This window comes from Urocitellus parryii, chromosome 3 (genome assembly GCF_045843805.1).
Source record: "Urocitellus parryii isolate mUroPar1 chromosome 3, mUroPar1.hap1, whole genome shotgun sequence".
Taxonomy (NCBI): Eukaryota; Metazoa; Chordata; class Mammalia; order Rodentia; family Sciuridae; genus Urocitellus; species Urocitellus parryii.
This window is the reverse complement of record NC_135533.1, coordinates 193,883,697-193,903,014: the sequence shown is the minus strand read 5'-3', so window position 1 is coordinate 193,903,014 and position 19,318 is coordinate 193,883,697. Positions and strand designations below refer to the sequence as shown.

Below are 19,318 nucleotides of genomic sequence, written 5' to 3'. Positions count from 1 at the left end.
AAAGAGGGCTGCACTCTCCTCCACCCCACCCCCAGGGCCAGCCAACACTGACTCATACCGAGTACAAAAGGTGCCAGCATCATCGCCTCCGAGGAGGATGATTCTCAGGTGTCATTTATGCTCCTGGGTCTCCCAGCTAGACTTGGAGATGATGTCCTTGTTCAGCCCCTTGATCTTTACAGACCTCCCCCAAGGGCACAGTCTCATGGGGATTCCAAGTGCACATCTCAAGCTCTGAATCTAGGACAACTGGCCCAAGACGACATGGGAGAGACTCTGGGAGAAGTGAGGATGCCTTGGCAAACCCCACACTCACTCCAACACGTGGATGGACATTTCCAAACCCACACTCCCCTGAGCTTCCATTTCCCACTTAAATTTGCAAGGCCGGGGTCACTGTTCTGCAGTTTCCCCCTCTGTCCAGGGCAATCTAAAGAATTGCAAAGGCAGGTGGTTCTGAAAGGCTCTGCCCCTGCCCTGCCCAGAGGATTGGATTACCACCCCCCCCCCTTAAAAAACAGTTTTTCTGACCCTGCCCAGGGTCTCGGACCATGGCGAGTTTGTGTTTTAATGAAAGATTGAGAGTAAATTTGAGATCACACATTCCTTGCATATTTCCTGCACTGATCTCAGTGCGGAGCATCTCACTGATGGCTCAGGGCAGACTGAGTCAGTTCCCAGGCTCACCTCTAGCTCAGGTGCCCTAACTCCAATGTCATTTCAAAGCTCCTCCACAGAGCAACCCATCCCAGAATCTGATGAGCATGGAACAGGTCAGGTCCCCACCCGCATTTGTAGGGGTCTCTGGCTTCAGGGGCACGTGGGTCAGGCATGTTTAACTCTGCCACCATTACAGTAAGATGGCAATCCTTGCTTCTTTACTGTACTCCCTCTCCCACCAATAAAGCATTCATAGAGTACCTACTGTATACCCATCTAAACTCTGCCAACAGTCTCGAAACAGCTGATGTATCATTTTGCAGATTCGAAAGGGAAGCCCAGTGGGGGGGTGTGCCCTGGCCATTTTTCTGGGTCATTTCTGTGGGCTTTCAGGGTCTGACCTGATTCTTTTGGGCAATCTTTTGTCCCTTCTTCCAGCGCAGAACTGGAGTCAAAGCCGGCAGCTCCCTCTCCTCCTCGCCAGTCACATGTGCTCCGAGGCTATAGGTGGCTTCGAACACGATGGGGCTGATGACGTCCTGCACCCTCCGCTGCAAAGACAAACAAACAGGCAGGTTAACCACAGGTCCCCACCGACAGCCACGGAGATTCCTGTTCACAAAGGCTTTCACTCACGGGATCCTCACAGCCACCCTTGTGAGGTCAAGTCTGATAACTTTGGTTTTTCAGATGAGGTTAGCCCAGCCTCTGCAGTTATCATCTTGCCTCACTCTGCAAATGGAGGGGGGGGGGGCTTTTTGATCCACCTTTCATGGTGCTAAATCATCTCCTCTTGGGCATGTGAAGCACATTACTTTACTCATCTTCCAGAAATTCCTAGGTGGGAAAGCATTGGCACTCTACAGCTAACCCTCTACATTCATGGCACTTGGATAATCGAGGCTCTTTTGCATTGAGATTATGGATTTGTTGTTAGGGCAGGGGACTCGGACACCAGTGTACCTCCACCCCAAGTCAGTTATCAGGGATAAAAGTCTGACTTCTGGCCTTGTGTTCTTTCCTCTTCCACCAAGTTAAATGAAGTTAAAGAGGATTCGACTCTGCCTCACTCATTTTTAACTGCACTTGCCTCTGAGAAGGGGGTATGGCCCCTGAGTTTACTGGGCCATGGAACCCTGTGTTTCCTCAGACTTCCTTGGGCTCAGTGTTGAGAAGAACATGCTCAGGGATGTGGGAGGGTAGATTAGAAATCTCTCATAGCAGCCCAGGAGGGGAGAAGGGAGGACAGAATCCAGGACAGCATGAGTTGGGGAGGCAGATGTGCCTGGGCCCATGACTCCCTAGCTGTGGGGGACGGGTCAGAGGGGCACAGATAACTTCAGAAGTGGATTGCTGAGTGACTAACAGATATAATCATATCTGTGCTCACCAAAGCACTTGCACAAATAGCATAGGGGACCTCTCTAGGAGGGTGATGGAGGCAGCTTTGGATTAACCGTTTCCAGAATATTCTCAGGAACTCCAGATTCTAGGAGCAGATTTTAGATTCTCATCCTTTCCAGGAGTGAGCCACACACTCACTCTCCAGTACCTTCCTGCCTGCTGGCTCTGCTTACCACACCTTGAAGATGTTAGGTGATATGGAGAAGAATGAACGAATGCAATCCTAATATGTTTATAAGTAAATTTTCTTTCCTTAAGCCTGTCTCAAGTTTTAGCATTTAAGTTATTCATGTCAAAGTCCGCGAGCTCTGGGCTGGGGATGTAGCACAGTGGTACTACACTGTTGTTCTCAGGGAGGATGGAAAGATGGCAGTGGGGGACCGCGATCACTTCATATTTCCCCGTTCCCAGCTGATTTCAGGGACTGGGCTAAGCCCTTTCATAGACATTTGACTGAAACCTCACAGCCCCCGAGTTGGTAGATTACTGTCTCCATTTTACAGAGACAGTAACTGAGATACCGTCTCAGTTCAAATAAATTCCCTCCATCCCAAAGCGAGTTAAGTGCTAGAACCGCAAGTAAAAAGACCTTCCTTGTCCATTAAATACTATTTTTAAAAAAGCATTCCAACCACTTTCAGTTCCAGAATAACTCTAAAAAATGACTTATTTGCTTAAGAGCATATTGAGCCAAGAAGCAAGGGAATGTGTCACACACTCTAGGCTGAAGGTGAATGAATGACAAATAACTAGAAAACGGGCAGTTTTCAAACATGCAGTCCTTCAAGCCGTGGCTGATGGGGAGGGAACCTTTACCCAGGGCCTATCTTATTTGGGGTGAGTATTTTGACATCTAGGGGCGTGGACGCTGCTCTCTGGAAATGACAGGATGAACCTGTCTTAATTAAGAAATTGGAAAAACAGCTTCCTATTCCATGGAGCAGACAGGAAGTCAAACCCCACAGAGCTGTGGGTGGGGACAGAGGAGGGTGAAGCACTTAGAACCGGGCCGACACCCCCAGGGGCACAGCCTCTCCTTCCTGGACTGGGCTTGTTTTCTTAGAGCTGTGGAGGAGAAGTAGCGGCCCCATTTAGTGGTTTCCTGGTCATTTTCTAGAAGCACAGATTCCCTCTGCTCAGCGATTAAGTGGAAGAACTCCGCAGGATGGGGAGAGGCCTAGGGCTCTGGCACAGACCACCGTTACCGAAATTTTACTACTTAACGTCACTTTTACTACGAACTGAAACTTCTGAAGGTGAACCTGTTCCGACCAATGGGAAGGTCAGAATCTACCTCTTCCTGTTAAAAATCTACAGGAGTAGATTTGAACACTGCAGGAGCCCCCATGGAGAACACCCAGAAGGGAAGCAGAACTGGCAGTGGCTAAGGTTTTATAGGGAACTTAACATACGCTCCATTTGGGATTTATTGGGTGCTTACTTTATGCCAGGCAGTGTGCTGGGCCATGGGGAGCCAGACATGAAAGACCTTCTGGGAATTATTGGTCACAGGGGACACAGGCCCGCAGTGACAGTGCAGAGCACAGGCAGCAGGGCAGAGGGGGCTTTGGGGACACAAAGCAAGGACACCTGGTTCACACTGTGCTGGCAGGTTTCCCAGAGGAGGTTCCCCTGGGCTAAGTTGGAAGACAGGAGGGCAGCCAGAGAGCGGGCAGGAGGCCCAGCTGGCACAGCAGTGGACAGAGGGCACTAGGTGTCTGGCGGACTACATATGACTCCCAGAGGTGGGAAGGTCAGGCTGGCCGACCAGAGTGGAGAGGAGGCTCAGGCCCCAAACCAGATCCAAGGCAGCCCGGAAAGCTGTGTGAACGTCATTGTCAAGTTCTGGAGGATGGGGGAGGGGGTTAACATGGTGCCAGCGGCTATGTTCTAGAAAGATCCTTCTAGCTGCAGCATGGAAGTGACCTGGTGGTGGTAGGGTACAGGAGGAGGCAAGGGAGGAGTCTACCAACGGGAAAAGATAATGAGGGTCTGAATCAATGGGATAGAGAAAAGGGGAACTGGCTACCTGGCCAAAGGCAGGCAGGTGCAGCTGCTTGGGAGAAACACCCAGGTGACTGGGTTGCACCCCTGGCTCTATGACTCTAGGCAAGCTGGACCTGCAGCCTGTGGCACCGCTGCCTGGCCGTGGGACTTAGCAACCTGCTCCACAGCTGCTTTTCCCCACTGAGAAATAAAGGGCTTTTCTCTTCCTCAGCTCACCAGCAATGACGGTGAAATGAAAACAGGAAGAGCTGGCCTCACTTTAAATTTGCAAATAACACAGAAGGTCAGCAAATAAGCAGTTAGCATTAAGCCAGTTAACTGCATTGGGGAAAATCCTCTAAGTGTTTTTTTTAAAGAGGCCACACAATTTTTTTTTTCCCCCAAAACATGTGATCCTTTTGTCCCCTCCAGCCTGTGTCCTATTGCTCTGTATCCAACCCCACTTCTGTCTAGGATGACCTTGCAGACGCCTGGAAATGAGAAATCTTCACACACTAGACGCCCTTTCCTTCATCAGTATGATCAGGTCTCTCCACAGACCCCATGTTCAACAGTGGCCCCACAAGACTGTACCGCCAGTGACCTTCCAACCGTCTTTGTGTAACTACACTCTCCTGTGCTACACGGTGGCACTTTTATGTCAGGGGCTATTTTAAAATTCTCATACACTCCAAGATTCTTTTAAAAGCAAACTGAGAATTTCGCATTTCCAGAAATACAATGACTTACTAAAGATGGATCCTCCCAGTGGCCACTGGAAATGCTGAACATGCAAATGTGCACCCCTACTTAAAAGTATCAAGGAACCATCAAGACAGCCAGGACTTCAGAGTTCAGGGTCCCAAAGAAAAGGACAGAACAGAGAGGTGGCCCCAACATCAACTGGTGTTTTCACCACTGGTGGGTGAGTCTCCAGATTTGGGAGCAAGCAGTGTGGGATGAAGCTGAACACGAAGGAATGGCCAAGAGGTCCAGGGTCTGGGCTTCTGAGCTCAGCTTCAGGTAGTCTTGGGAATCTGTGGCGATGACATTTAGAGCTCTGGATTCCAGAGGACAGGTCATGGAGAAAAACAAGCATACTGAGGTGAGGCCAAGGTTGATGCCACATTTCTCCACAAGGCACTGGGTAATTCCACAACAGCCTATGAGAACAAGCAGCCCACAGGGCCACAAGACCAAGATACCAAGCCAAAGGCAGAGGCCCAAATTCTAAGAAGGCAAGAGAGTTTAACTGGAGACTGGAAAGCAGAAGAGAGGACCATGACCTAAAAGGGTAAGCCAATAGGAAATATTCAGGTCTAAGTGGAGAAGAATAGAAAATGAACCTGAGAAACTTACATGATTACATAATATACCTAGCACAGTGACGATCATAACTTAGGTGAGAAGTAAGCGGTGGCTATTATTATCTTTGCTGTAATTTTAAAAATGACTTCATAAGAAAATTTGTCAAAACTGCCATATTGCTAAAGGTATTCTTATGATGAGCTGTGCGTGTAGCAGGACCTATTTTTTCATCTCATAAGAAAATAAGTTGAGACCAACTGTGGTTTTACAATGAATTACAAAATGAACCGACAAATGAAAACCCAGGGAGAAAATTCTAGAAATAATCTTACACAAAACTTTATGAAAGGCACCGCGGACTACAGTAGTTTTCCAACAAGGATTTATGATGGGCAAAGGCGACAAAGCTTTGTCTTCAGACGAGTTTAGTTATAAACATTGGCTAGACAGCCAGAGCTCCAAATCCAGTTGAATTCAACCAACTCTAGAAATCCCACCAGGACAGCAGGAAATAAGTGGTAAGCAAATCAGTATATCTGGTTTCTGAAAGTTTCTCAATGAGTTGAGAGATTTTAATTATGGCCACATTAATTTATATGCAATACCATATCACATTAATGGATATCATCAGTCTGACGCGTATGACCCTTTGGCAAGCATTAGTGCTCAGTAAGGGTAAGAAAGCTCTCTGATTAACATATTTACATAAATTATTCTATTGGACTATGAAATTCAAAAACCCCACTGATGCTTTAGACTCTTTGAAGATAAATCAACATCTAACTGGATATTTGGAAAATGATTTGCTTCTGTGGTTTTTTTTTGTTGTTGTTTTGTTTTTTGGGGGGTGGGGCAGACTGTGGCTGTGGGAACAGGATCTCAGCTCTGCCTTGAGCTCCCATCTCCTGGACAATATGGAGCATGCTCCTATCTGAAAGGGTGGAATGCAGCAGCAGTGTCCGGGACACAGAGCTCAAGGTAGGGCTGGGAATGACAGGTGTGTGGAGTGGCTGAGCAGCGTGAGGGGCAGATACTGCAGTGACCATCCATGAGGAACATCCATGGGGAACATCCATGGGTGGCCTTCTGCCAACACTTGGCTGCTGTGTGCCTTTTTCCTGGCACCACACAAGGCACAGGGAAGCAGAGAGGATGCAAGCAGGGAGAGGTGAGAGTGAAGAACAGAAACGCAGATGAGAAGGGACCCAAGCAAGAACTGTGCGGACCCGATGAGGGAGGAATCGCGTCTGACCCAGAGGGGAATGGATGCGGGAGTGTCGAGGTCTTGGAGAGTAGATGGCCCTGCAAGAACTGAAAGTTCAGCAGGCTGACAGGGGGATGGGGGAAGCATGATAATAGGGAAATCGAGGACTTTGAAATCAGATGATGTTTGGTCTGAAGGGGACCCAAACCGTGGGATCTTGGTCACCTCGCTTCCTCTCCAAACCTGTTTTCTGAGATGTAAAGTGGGTCGTCAGAATCAACCTTGCCCAATTGCTTTGAAGATCAGACACGCTAAGCTACCCATCAAGCACCTTGGAGAGCTCCTAGCACTCTGGGGAAACTAGGGGCTGCATCCTCCTGATCACCACCATCTCTACCTGAGGAGAGACAGCAGGGCAAGACCACAAGGTGGAGGGCAGCGAGGTTGGGAGACGCAGAGGGAAAGCAGGGCTCCGGTCTCAGGGCCTCAGGGGAAGGAACTGGCCTTTCATTCTATGGCAATGAAGATAACCATGAATTTTTTGTTACCCTTAAGGAAAGAACCCCAGAGGCAACCTGAAGGAATGATAGAGGTGGAAGAGAGCAAGGACAGGCTCTTTACAGGGTGTGTGCAGTCCAGCTGCATGCCCTCCAGATGCATGCTCGTAGCCATCAGCAGGCCACACCTCCTGTGCAGGAGACTGTCCTTGGTCAAGTGAGAGCCATCTCATCTAGGGTTGATATTCTTCACTCCTTCCCACAGGGCCACCCCCAAGCCTGACTGGCTGCATAGGGGCACAGAAAGGACCCCACACCTCAACTGAGACAACTCTGAGGTACCATCTGTTTTCCAGAGCTTTCTGGGGTTAGTAGGAGGCTCATCTCCAGCCAAAAGCTAGTTCTTACTCAGCTCCTTCTCCTGTCCCCTCTGGCTTCCCTGGTTCTTCTTCTGAGACCTCCCCCTCCAACTCACACACACTCCTGTGTGAACTTCAATCCATCTCTCAGGTTCTGCTTCTAGGCAGCAACCTCAAGTTACCCAAAACTGTGGCAACAAAACACACTCACAATATATAGATAAAATATGAACGGTTGGAGGTAGGGGGGAAGAGAGACCCCCCTCTTCATTCTGTGCTCCTAGACTCTAAAGGACACCAAGAAGGCAGCAGGGATCTGAGGAGGAAGCTGCAGCCAGGGAGGTCTGTGAATCAAAAAGGAGAGGGATGCTCCCTCTGCCCTGTGAACCCCAGCCTCTTCTCAGGAAGCGTGGCCAAAAGATGGCTGCAAATGGTCTCGAAAATTAACCAGTCAGGCCCAGACAGCTCCCAGGAGATGCTGGTCTGCAGGAGACCAATTCCTCCTGTTCAGACTGCGGCCTGCACACCCAGCATTGAGTGTGCCATGTATCACGTAATGACTGGTCCTCATGCCCATCTCTACCACCACCACACTCTAAGATCAAAGTGGCTTGATCAGATTCGGAAGGCAGCTCATTCCACATCTGCTCAGACATCTATTGCAGCGGGTGGAGGAGGGCAGTAGGCCTGAGAATAGTTTACTGCATGCCTACTGCATACTGGACTCAGTGTTGTGTGATTTACACAGATAATAAACTAAGTCCATTTCCCCCATATTTGATTGGTGCATTATAGTTGTATGTAATGGGGGGATCTGTTACGTATTTGTACATGCACACAATATAACAATATGATTGGGCCAATATCATTCCCCAGTATTTTTCCCTTTCTCTTCTATTCTCTCCCGCTGTGGTCTCTTTCCTCTATTCTACTGATCTCCCTTTGATTTTCATGAGAGCCCCCCCACCTTTATTTTCCTTTTTCTTCTGTAGCTTCCACATATGATCCATGTGACCCTTGACCTTCTGGGTTGGGCTTATTTCATTTAACATAATGCACTCAAGTTCCATCCACTCTCCTGTAAATGACAATTTCATTTTCCTTTATCGTTGAATAAAACTCCATTGTGTACATATGCCACATTTTCTTTATCCATTCATCCACTGATGGACACCTTGGCTGGTTTCATAATTTGGCTATTGTGATTTGTGCTGCTATAAACATGGGAATACATGTGTCACTGTAGTGAGATGACTTTAATTCCTTAGAATAAATACCAAGGTGGTACAGCTGGGTCAGACCTCTATTTTGAAAGTCACAGACGTCAGGAGATTCCCATAGTACAGCAGCCACTATCAGTGCCCTGGACAAAGGCCCTTGACCAGCTGGTGTACCTATTCCTAGGTGCTATGAACTTCGGCCATCCACATCTCATGTCTACTCTACAGCCTTCTCAGAGCTGCCCTGGGAAGGTAGGTACCATCTCTAGAGTAAGCCTTCAAAGAGATGCCCTGTGACAGGGAGAATTCGAAGATGACCCCCAATGACCCATGTCCTTGTATAATCCCCTCCCCTTGAATGTAGGAAGAATTGGATGTTGGTGGATGTTATTGCTGTGATTTTGCTACATCACTTGGCAAAGGTGAAGAGAGTTTGTAGATGTAACTAAAGTCCTGAATCAGCTGAATTGAGTTAATCATATGGGAAGTATTCTGGTGAGCCTATGTGGGTGGCCCCTTGGTGACTGGAAGCGGTAGACAATCTCCTGATGACCTTAAAGAAGCCAGTCACCATGTGCTCCACAACTGTAAGGAACTGAATTCCACCAATAACCAAAGGAGCCTGGAAGACAACCCCCGACTTCAGCCAAGACCCCAGTCCAACACCTGGATTTCAGCCTTGGGAGACCCTGAGCAAGGGACTAGCCACACCCAGACTCCTGATCCATAGAAGCTCTGAGATAATAAGCATGTGTTGTTTCCAGTTGCAAAGTTCGTCATTTCTTGAAGTAACATAGAAAATGAACTCATGCTTGACTCTTCTAGCTGGGGGATACAGTGGGATAACAGCCCATCACCCACATCACTGGGTAGGATGAGCTGTATTCCAGAGTTTCCCCATGGAAGAGACTGAGGCTGGACTCTTCCTGAAGCCACAGGTCTACTCAGCTTTCCCCTGCTTTATTCTGTGGCCCTCACTCCGACAGCGTCCCTCACCAACACCAGTGAATCTCAGGCAAAACTCCCCAGCATAGATTCTGCTTCTAGGAAACAGGATGCAGGATACCATGGAATAAATTCCCTACTGAACTTGTGGTTTAAGTCTCCTCAAAGAGGTGAGAAAGGCTGGATAAAGTGCCAGGGTGACCCAGAGCTCTGTCTGACCAGAACCCAAGGAGATCCTCATCAACTTTGGGGAAAGGAAATGGTTCTCATTCTGACCACTGTTCTCCATTGCTTTCCAACCTGGACTTTCAACTTTGCCCTTCTTTTATTTATTCTCAAAAATAACAGAAACAGGTCTCCAAGAATAAATCTTAGGACTCAAGGGGTAAAGATACAGAGCAGATCCTGGCCACCTCAGGACACGTGTGTGTGAGTGTGTGTGTGTGTGTGTGTGTGTGTGTTTCTCTAGCTGTTCATGAAACATCTTTGTCTGGTGTGTGTATGAGGTACTGATGTTGATGAAATACAAAGCTTGGGTAGAAAAGGACCAGGGCTGGGCATGGTGGCACATGCCTGTAATCCCAGTAGCTCAGGAGGCTGAGGCAAGAGGTTGGCAGGTTTGAAGCCAGCCTCAGCAACTTAGAGAGGTCATAAGCAACCTAGTGAGACCCTGTCTCAAAATAAAAAGGGCTGGGGATGTGGCTCAGTGTTGAATGCCCTTGGGTTCCATCCTTCAATCCCTGGTGAAGGAAAAGAAAGGAAGGAAAGAAGGAAAGGGCGAGGACTTAGACCATCTGCAAAGTTTATAATGAGCTCCTCAACCCTATTCCTACAGGTCACATAAATAATACACTGTTCTATTACAGTGAACCAAAATTATATCCTCAAGCAGAGGTCTATAACCTCAGGGAGTCTGTGAACCTAAATGGAGAAAGAAATTAAAACTTTTTAAAAAAATATATTCATTTTTAGTTTTAGGTGGACACAATCTTATTTTAAATTTTTACATGAGGCTGAGAATCATACCCAGTGCCTCACGCATGCTAGGCGAGCATGCTACCACTTGAGCCACATCCTCAAGAAATTACAACTTTTAAAAAAAAAAATTTTCCCAGTGGCAGATGGACAAAATACCTCTATTTTATTTATTTTTATGTGGTGCTGAGGATTGAACTCAGTGCCTCACGCATGTTAAGCAAGTGCTTTACTACTGAGCTACAACCACAGCCCTATGTTTTTATTAATATATAATCAAAATTTAATATTTTCTTCCACCACAAATTTAAGCAGCAAACCACAGAAGCTCTAGAAGGTCCTAAGACTCAGTCATCAATAAAATCTTCAATATTTTCACATATTACTGTTTTAGATACTTTGAAAGATTGTTGCTTAAGTCCTTTAAATTTTCTGATATCATTATGTAATGCATTACAAAAAGCAGGTCTATTAGTACATCACAAGTTGTGGTTTTTAAAAAACATTTCGCATAACTGCATTTCAATATAATTGGATTTCTTTGAAACAGTTCTATCGCATGCATTTAAAAATATTCTTCTGAGAAGGGATCTATCAACTGTTATAGGAATCCATGCAATGCACAGAAATGGGTAAGAACTTTAAATAGTAAAGGATGATGAAAAGGATCATCCTGTGATCTCTGAAATGCTTCATAAGACACTTAATAAGTACAGAAAGAAACATTATGTTGCTTCAGTCTTCATGGGTTAGATGAATGCCCCAGTCTCAGCAGTTAAAAATATACTGTCCATTACACTTTATGACAGGTTCAGGGCCTGAGCTCAAGATCACCCCAGGATTCCTAGGATTTTAGGAATTGGGTCTCGAATAGCTGTGCAGTCTGGATGAAGTGAAGCCACTTGGAAGCTGGGAGCTAGAGGAAAGCATCTGCTTTGCTGCGTGAGCCCACAGGAGGGGAAGGGCAGAGAGAACGGGCTCTCTGGGCTCCCACACAGAGTTGGCTCCTTTTACAAAAAGGATCCTGACCTTCCCAGGGCAGGCCTGCTGCTTCACGAGCCCAAAGAGGGTGTCCAGAAAGCTGAGAAGCTTCCCCTGGACCTTGGTGATGTGTGAAAATCCTGAACCGTGACTGGAGTAGAGGGGAGTCAAAATACCAACCCTACGACATTTCCAAGTTACTCAAACCACAGTGGGTCTATATTTGCTCAGCTTTGGGTTAACTGAACCAGGACCCTTGCTCTGAATGATTTGTAGCTCAGCAAGCCAAGAAAGCAGCTCCCCCTAAACCTATAATAAAACAAAGCCATTAAAATTCCTGCAAAAATCATCAAAACGTGCTCTCTTTTTGGTCTAGCCTGTTCTCCTTTTGCCATTCCATTCAGAGTCGCTAAGGACCACCATGCTATCAGATCCTATGGACATTCTTTTTCTGTTTTCACCTTTCTTGACCCCCACAGGCACTTTTTTTTCCCTCTCAAAGTCATAGTCGAATTTCTTTCTCTGGAAGTTCATCTTTCCCTGACACCCAGGAGATGCCCCACTCCTCCTGTCCCCACTGCCTTATCCTTCTGGGGTGACATCTAATGCATCAAATGGCATTCGTTGGCTAACAGAGCTCCCCAACAACTGGACTGAACTCTTTGGGAACAAGGTCACCCTTCTTCATCTCACCATGTCCAGTCTTTAGCTGGTTCATGGAACAGAGTGGGTCCTCACAAAGACGTTTGCCAAGTTGCACGGTGTAGTCAATGTATACGTATCAACAGGTTACTAACTTACCTGAAGCTTTTGTTGATGTTTTGTTCTGCCATTACTTCCTTTTGGTGTTTATGGCTTATAACTTGGTTGCTTTTCTTTTCCAATCTTCCTTCCTTTTTAACCTTGGATATTTCAAACATCTTTCATGTTCAGAAGAAGTGGTATCATAGCTACCCATGAAACTTTACTAGACTGCTTAATAGATACTAGCTACTATCTCTCTTACCGAGAGCTTCTGGGTTTGCCAGATAACATGAGGTTCTAATTCAAAAAGGAAGGATGGGCTCTTCTTTGTAGGAAAAGGTGGAACATTGACAAATGGACACCCTTCACAAGGCCTTCTTTGCTTTGTTCCCTGAAGCACTTGCATCTGGTCATATCTGGATTCAACTGACAGCAACTGACCACCAAGGCTCAGGATGGGACTACCTACTTTTATAGTGTATCAGATACAATCTCACCATAGTTTTCCTCCTCCTCGACAGGCTCAGACAAATTAAGTCTCTGCATGTGCCATTTTACGATCCCAGGAAACTGATAACACAATCATAGCAGAATATTTTGAACTCTCATTACATTTCTGGAATCCCTAAGAATAGGTAATAAAAGAATAGAATCATTTATCATATCTCCTTCTCATTTCTCCCTCCTCTATTTGGGTATGCCTTTGTTTTTTCTAACTTGGCCATTAAATAGATGAATTGAGTTTAAGATGAATTGAGTTTTAATTAAAAAATTTAGAGAACAAAAAAAATCTCATCTTTCTCATGGGTAAATATGATATTAAATAGCCCTTCCTTCTCAGAAAACTTGGAATGGGACCACCATTTGACCCACTCCTCAGTTATATCCAAAGGAATTAAAATCAGCATGCTACAGTAATGCAGCCACATCAATGTTTATAGCAGCTCAATTCACAGTAGCTAAACTATGGAACAAATCTAGGTGTCCCTCAAGAGATGAATGGATAAAGAAAATGTGGCATATATACTCAATGGAATATTACTAAGCTTTAAAGAGTGAAATTATGGCATTTGCCAGTAAATGGATGGAGGTGGAGAATATCATGCTACACAAAATAAGCTCATCCCACAAACCAAAGGCTGAATGTTTTCTCTAATATACAATGCTAATTCCCAATAAGGCGGGGTGGGATGGGGCACTAGGGAAGAATAGCGTTACCTTAGATAGGTAGAGGGAAGTGAAGGGAGGAGAGGGGATGTGAAGCTAGGAAAGATAGTAGAATGAAACAGACATTATTACTGTATGTATATATGTGATTGCATGACCAATATGATTCTACAACATGTACACTCAGAAAAATGAGAAATTATATCCCATCTATGTATATCAAAGTGCATAAATGCATTATACTGTCATGTATAATATATTAAAACAAATTTAAAAATTAAAAATTTTTTGAAATGTAATTTAGGACACACAAGAAACCTCAACTAGCCAGTCATTCTGGACCTGTCCTCAATTGTTCCCAAACAAGACTGTTCATCCTTATTTACGTACCTTGACTGGGATCCCTCACTCCTCCCCTATCTCTCATCAAAGTGCAAGGTGAATCCCAGTATCCCTTCTTCCAAGACGTTTTCCCAAGTGCCTCTCTGTTACCTGGTCACAATCTGTGATGGTGCCACACATTCGGGCATTCACCTCTCATTGCAGACTTTTTTCCCCCAAACATAACCAAAATAACTCCCACTCCATGTGCTTTCCTGCAATGTGACCCTGTGATTTATCTCATCAAGAGTCAGGGTCTAATCTCCTCTTCTTGCAAAAACACTTCCAAGCTAGAAGTGCCAGGCCCAGCTAAGCCTGGCCTTCTAAGCCATCCCTGTCAAGATTGGAGATATGTGAATAAAGATGTTCACATGTGCGTGCACACACTCAACACGATGCTTGGACAAAGATTCTCCAGCATCCAGCTCTTCAAGCACCTCAGCTGGAATTCCAGCATTATGGAACAATGACCAGCCATATCTAGTGTTCCCTGTCCAAATGCTTGCCCACAGATTCTGTAAGATTGATAAATGGCTGTTTACACCATTGAGTTTGGGGTGGTTTGTCATGCCGTAGCACATGATTGAAATATATATTGTAGGCTGGGGCTGTGGCTCAGTGGTAGAGCACTGCCTTGCACATGTAAGGCACTGGGTTTGATCCTCAGCACCAAATAAATAAATAAATAAAGATATAGTGTCCATCTGCAACTAAATATATATAAAGAGAAATATATGTTGTAATGTATTAGTTACTTAAGAGTGTTGCGAGTGGTGAGGACCACATCATTCTTTGACAAATCTTCCACTGTGCCTGGCATGAGAATGTGCACCTAGGTGTTAACCAACTCTCAGTCATTCAATAAACGTTTAGAATATACTCTGAGCAGGGCAGAGTGTCGTAGGGTTTACAAAGGTGAACGAGGTATTAACCTGACTCAAGTGGAGCTTAGAATTTTTCTTTAAACGAGACACTTGTTTGCAAATAGCTCCAACCCAAACCTAGGAAAATGCATAAGAAGAAGAAATCCTTCCCTATTAAATTAAGGGATGGGTGAGAATTGGTAGGAGGAAGTGCATGGGGGCTGGGGATGAGAGCAGAGTGCGTAGAGGAGGGTGACCCCCGGAGGAAGAGAGCCAGACAAGCCCAGAGCACAGCCCATCTCACAGGAAGGTCAGGGAAAGGACTAGTTATGTTATTTTAGCAAATAATTTGTTGCTCTGTGAATAAAAAAGTATGGGTGTCACGTCACTTACTTTGGGGGAGTCACATTTTCAGAGGACCATGGCCTGTACCTTAGTGCAGCATGGCACAGTACAGCGGCCCTTCTAAACACATACTGCAGTCTCTGGTTCCAGGACCTTGGAGCTGGGGTCCATCATCTGCCACATCCCCACCCTTAAAATGGGTAACACCAGAATCAGACAATTCAGCTATTTTTACTGACAGAAAATATGTCTACAAAATACCAGTGCCAAGAATGGGTTTAGTGGAGAAGATGCAAACCAATGAAGACTGGAACAAAAGCCTTGTCGTCATCCTTGGATCTAGTGATCAAGACGGCTGGTTCACGGACTCCAGACAGCTTGTGAGGACTGGGCCCATCATCTTAGCCACTTTTGTCCTTGGGACCTCAGATCATTCACGGTATCCATGAATCATCTTAGAGGAGCGTATCCTTGGTACAAACAGAACTGCACCAAGGTGTTTGGAGATACTTTCTTTTTCCAATGAAAGGCCTTGACCGCACTGCTCCATGACATGAAGTCGGAGGTATAAATACTAGACGTCAAATTCCAAATGAAAATTAGATGCCATTCACAATGATCACCTCAACTGGAGAGCTTGGGCACTATGTCACTCTTTTCTCACAGACTAAAAAGAAAAACATGGGGTCCAGTGTTTGGGTCCTCCAACGCTGTTTCCCCTCTGCACTAGAAATCATCTGCCAATTTTCCCTGCATGGACAACAACTGAGCTACCCCATGTCTGGCCATGATTCTAGAGAGTCCCATTAGCTCATCCATCCACCCACCTGCCATCCATCAGAGGTCACCTGAAAACACTCCTGATCCTAAGGAAACGGACAAACGCACAGAGTTCCTTGTGGAAGGTGAAGGGAGCCACAGGCTGGGTGGCTATTTCACCCCTGCACATGGTCTTGATCCCCCAGAAAAATGTTATAAGCCAAGAAGTAGACAAGAGCCAAGAAAGAGCCGACTTTCCAGTGTTTGTCAGAGGGACGACATAAATGCCAAGAGTCGAGAATGACCAAAACCCTTCCTGGGGACTTGCTGCCCTTTAGAGCCACAGCTCTGGGGCACCCAGAGATCAACAAGGATCAAGAAAGAGCTGGAGCAGCCTTCAGAGGGGATCATCCCACCCTGAGGACAGCCTTCTCCAGGGTCCCATTTTATACCACTTCAATCTCACATCAAGAACAATAATGGCCAACCCCCATGACTCTCCACCAAAGGATAGAGGCTATGGCCTTCCCTGAGCCACGGGAGGTACAGAAACATGAGGGATGATCTTTATGGGAATTAGGGCAGTTTGTAAGATTGCAGAATCACAAGATTTAGGGCTAAGAGGAAGCCTCTTCTACAAGAAAGAAATTCCTCTAGAGCTATGCTGCCCAATCCAACCATGGGTGGCTATTTCAATTAAAATTTTAACTGTTTTAAGTTCCAGTCATACCAACCACATTTCAACTGTACAGTGGCCACAGGTGGCTAGTGGCTGTCATACTGAGCAGGGCCCATCTAGCCCCTTTCCTCCACTGAAGCTCTAGTCCATGAACATTTTAAGTTGGTCTCTCTGGGACCCACAGAGGCTCTCTTGAGTGACAGGGCAGCAAATCTCAGCCTGTGCTGGGTGCCACCACCGATGATGGTGTTTGAAATTGGATATTTCCTTGAAATTAAAATATTCCGAATGGCCTTACACACTTGACAAGAGGTGTCCATCTTTGCTTTGTCCAAAACATAGGAAGTATTACGGAAGCACCTGGGGTGGGAACATGGCAGCCTGCTGGACTAGGGAACAGGACGGTCCATCAGCACCGGTTGAGTGCTCAAAGTACCAGGCCTCCTGTCAGGGGGAGAGCAATGGTGGTGGCTTCTGGCCTTGCTTAGGGCTGCTCTCACTTTCTCACTCAGCATGTCACACACACACACACACTGCATCACACATGCATGCGTCACCCACAGATGGTGAACAGAGACCTTGTAGAAAAAAAAAAAAGGCTCAACCATTCCAAGTTATGACCCAGTAAACGACTACAAATAAATGACCACACCATGTGATTTTTAAACCAGCCGCTCAGCCTCAGAGAGACATCCCCAGCAGTAAAGAAACAAAAGCATCTTTTTTAGCCTGGGGCCATAATTTAAAAAAAAAAAAAAAGCGTTGCTCAGACAGAGGCAGCAGAGGGATTTTTCCGACTTTGTAGGAGTCCACCTCCTCCCTCCATGCTTCATGCTTCAGCTCAGATAAGCATATGGCCTGAGTTTATAGAGGACTTTATGAATACTTAGGCCTCCTAGGAGCCACATGAGAAAATACTTGTCCCTATTTTATGAGGGGTGAACAGTGGAATGCCAGAGAGATTAGGAGACCTGCCCAGAGTGCACGGTAATGAAGTGACAGAGGCAGAATTAGAATCCACTCCAGTCCCTTGAGAGGGGAGGTGGTTTCTTGGCCAGCGCTCTCTGCTAGCTCTCCTTCCCGTTTCTTTCCTGTCCGTGCTCCAGGCCAGAGCCAGGGTAATCTTAACGCACCAGCAAGACCACGCTTCCCAAGGCTGAAATGCCTTCGACGGCTTCCCGCTGCTCCTCTAATTAAACCCACCCACGGAGCGTGGCCCACTGGGCGGCAGGAATGGGCTCCACGGGCTTCGCCACCACCTCCCACCTTCCTTCTTGTCCCCCAAACTACAGCCACATGGGCTTCTATGGACATTTGCTCCTGCCTCCAGGACACCATGTCTGCTGTCCCCTTCACACTTGGCGTGAGTGACCCCTTGTCAAGTGGGCTAGCCTGGTCATTTCCCTCATAGTACCTGCAACATAGATCTCCACTTACAAAGTACATTTCTGGCTTCTATTGCTCCTATTGGCTGGTAAGCCCACCCCCGAGTAGCCAGCCCACCCAAGGACCCAGTCCATGAGCTGAATCAATGCACAAACTGGATGGAAGACAGAGTGCCTCTCCTAGGCCTCACGGATGATGGCCTTTGGCCTGTTCACGGATGGGAGGAGATGAGGAGGTGGGTTCTCTACACCCGTGAGAACCTCTGCACAATTTCCCTCCCACTTTGGGACACTAACTCTCCTTTCAGAGGCTGAAAGGGGTGGAGTGAGAACCACCAAAACTCTACCAAGGACATCTGCCAAAAACTACATCTTTCGGGTTTCTGTTCAATGGTGAGTAAAGAGAGGACATTCAGTAAAGGCGAATCATAAAGACTGAGCAGGACTAGAGCCACACATGATTTCTACGCCATTCCCCAAAGTGACACAAAGCCCCAGTGTGGAAGCCCTCTGGCTACACTGGCTCCAGGGGCAAGGTTTCCCTGAGCGCTTGGCTCATGTGTCTGATCCCACAAGGACCCCGTGTTTCTGCTAGGCTGCGGTTACACCGGAGAAGGTATCAATTCCCATCAACTGCTTTTAAAATGTGCCAAAAGGGGCAGCTTCAGCTCTCATAAATCTGAGAGTTCACCTGACGACTAGAATGATCCATCTGTTGTGGGGTTTAATGCAAGGGGAAGGAAGTATAGAAAACTGGGAAAATTTGGATGATGAAATGGGAGGTTCTGCTCCTTTCTGCTCAGTCCTCTCCAAAACCATTACCTGCACTCAGCTAAGAGGTCTCGCCCTGCTCCTTTCTCCATGCAGAGCAAAGACGCTAGGGGACTTCAGAGGCCTCAAAAAATGTTTTACAACTGAACCGGCGTCCAAAAGAAATCCTCAGCCTTTGTCCATTTCCTGGCTGAAGGAGGCAGCCTGCTTTTCAGCCCTAGTAGAGAAACTTGGGAAACCAGGTCAGTGAGGACTGGGCTCAGACGTGCCTCTGATTGTAGTCGATTCTGTCATTCAGCAGTGGATGCCCTGCATGACCTGCTCCGTGCCAAGGAGACAAAATAATGGCAGCATAGTGTGCTGGAAAGAGCTGGCCACTGGCAGAGTCCCTGGGCTTTGAACCCCTTTGGCTGTTGACCACCTAGGTAAAGAATTTAACCTCTCTGAGCCTCAGTTCCAAGGGAAGAGATGGGAATGAACGTGCATCTTACAGAGTCTGGCACATGGGATGAAGGAGTCCTTGTCACATGGCCCCTTGTCTATTACTTGTCGGCAGGGAAACTTAGAGATGCCCCATCTAAAGTTTAGCCAGCACCCTTTCATTCTCAGGAAAGATCACATCACTTCCTTCTTATGATAACGTGTTCAGTGGGGAAAGTACTGGCACTTAGTGAGACCCAGACAT

General features: G+C 46.5%; 1 protein-coding gene across 1 annotated transcript in view; it reads right to left on the bottom strand.

Annotated features, from left to right (window-relative positions):
* The window catches only part of Itga9 (integrin subunit alpha 9), a 307,948-nt gene that overhangs the window by 154,235 nt on the left and 134,395 nt on the right, over nt 1-19,318 (bottom strand). Inside the window, exon 16 of the mRNA XM_026406057.2 lies at nt 1,062-1,211. Coding sequence (XP_026261842.1) covers nt 1,062-1,211 — 150 coding nt within the window. The remainder of the gene's footprint in view (nt 1-1,061; nt 1,212-19,318) is intronic.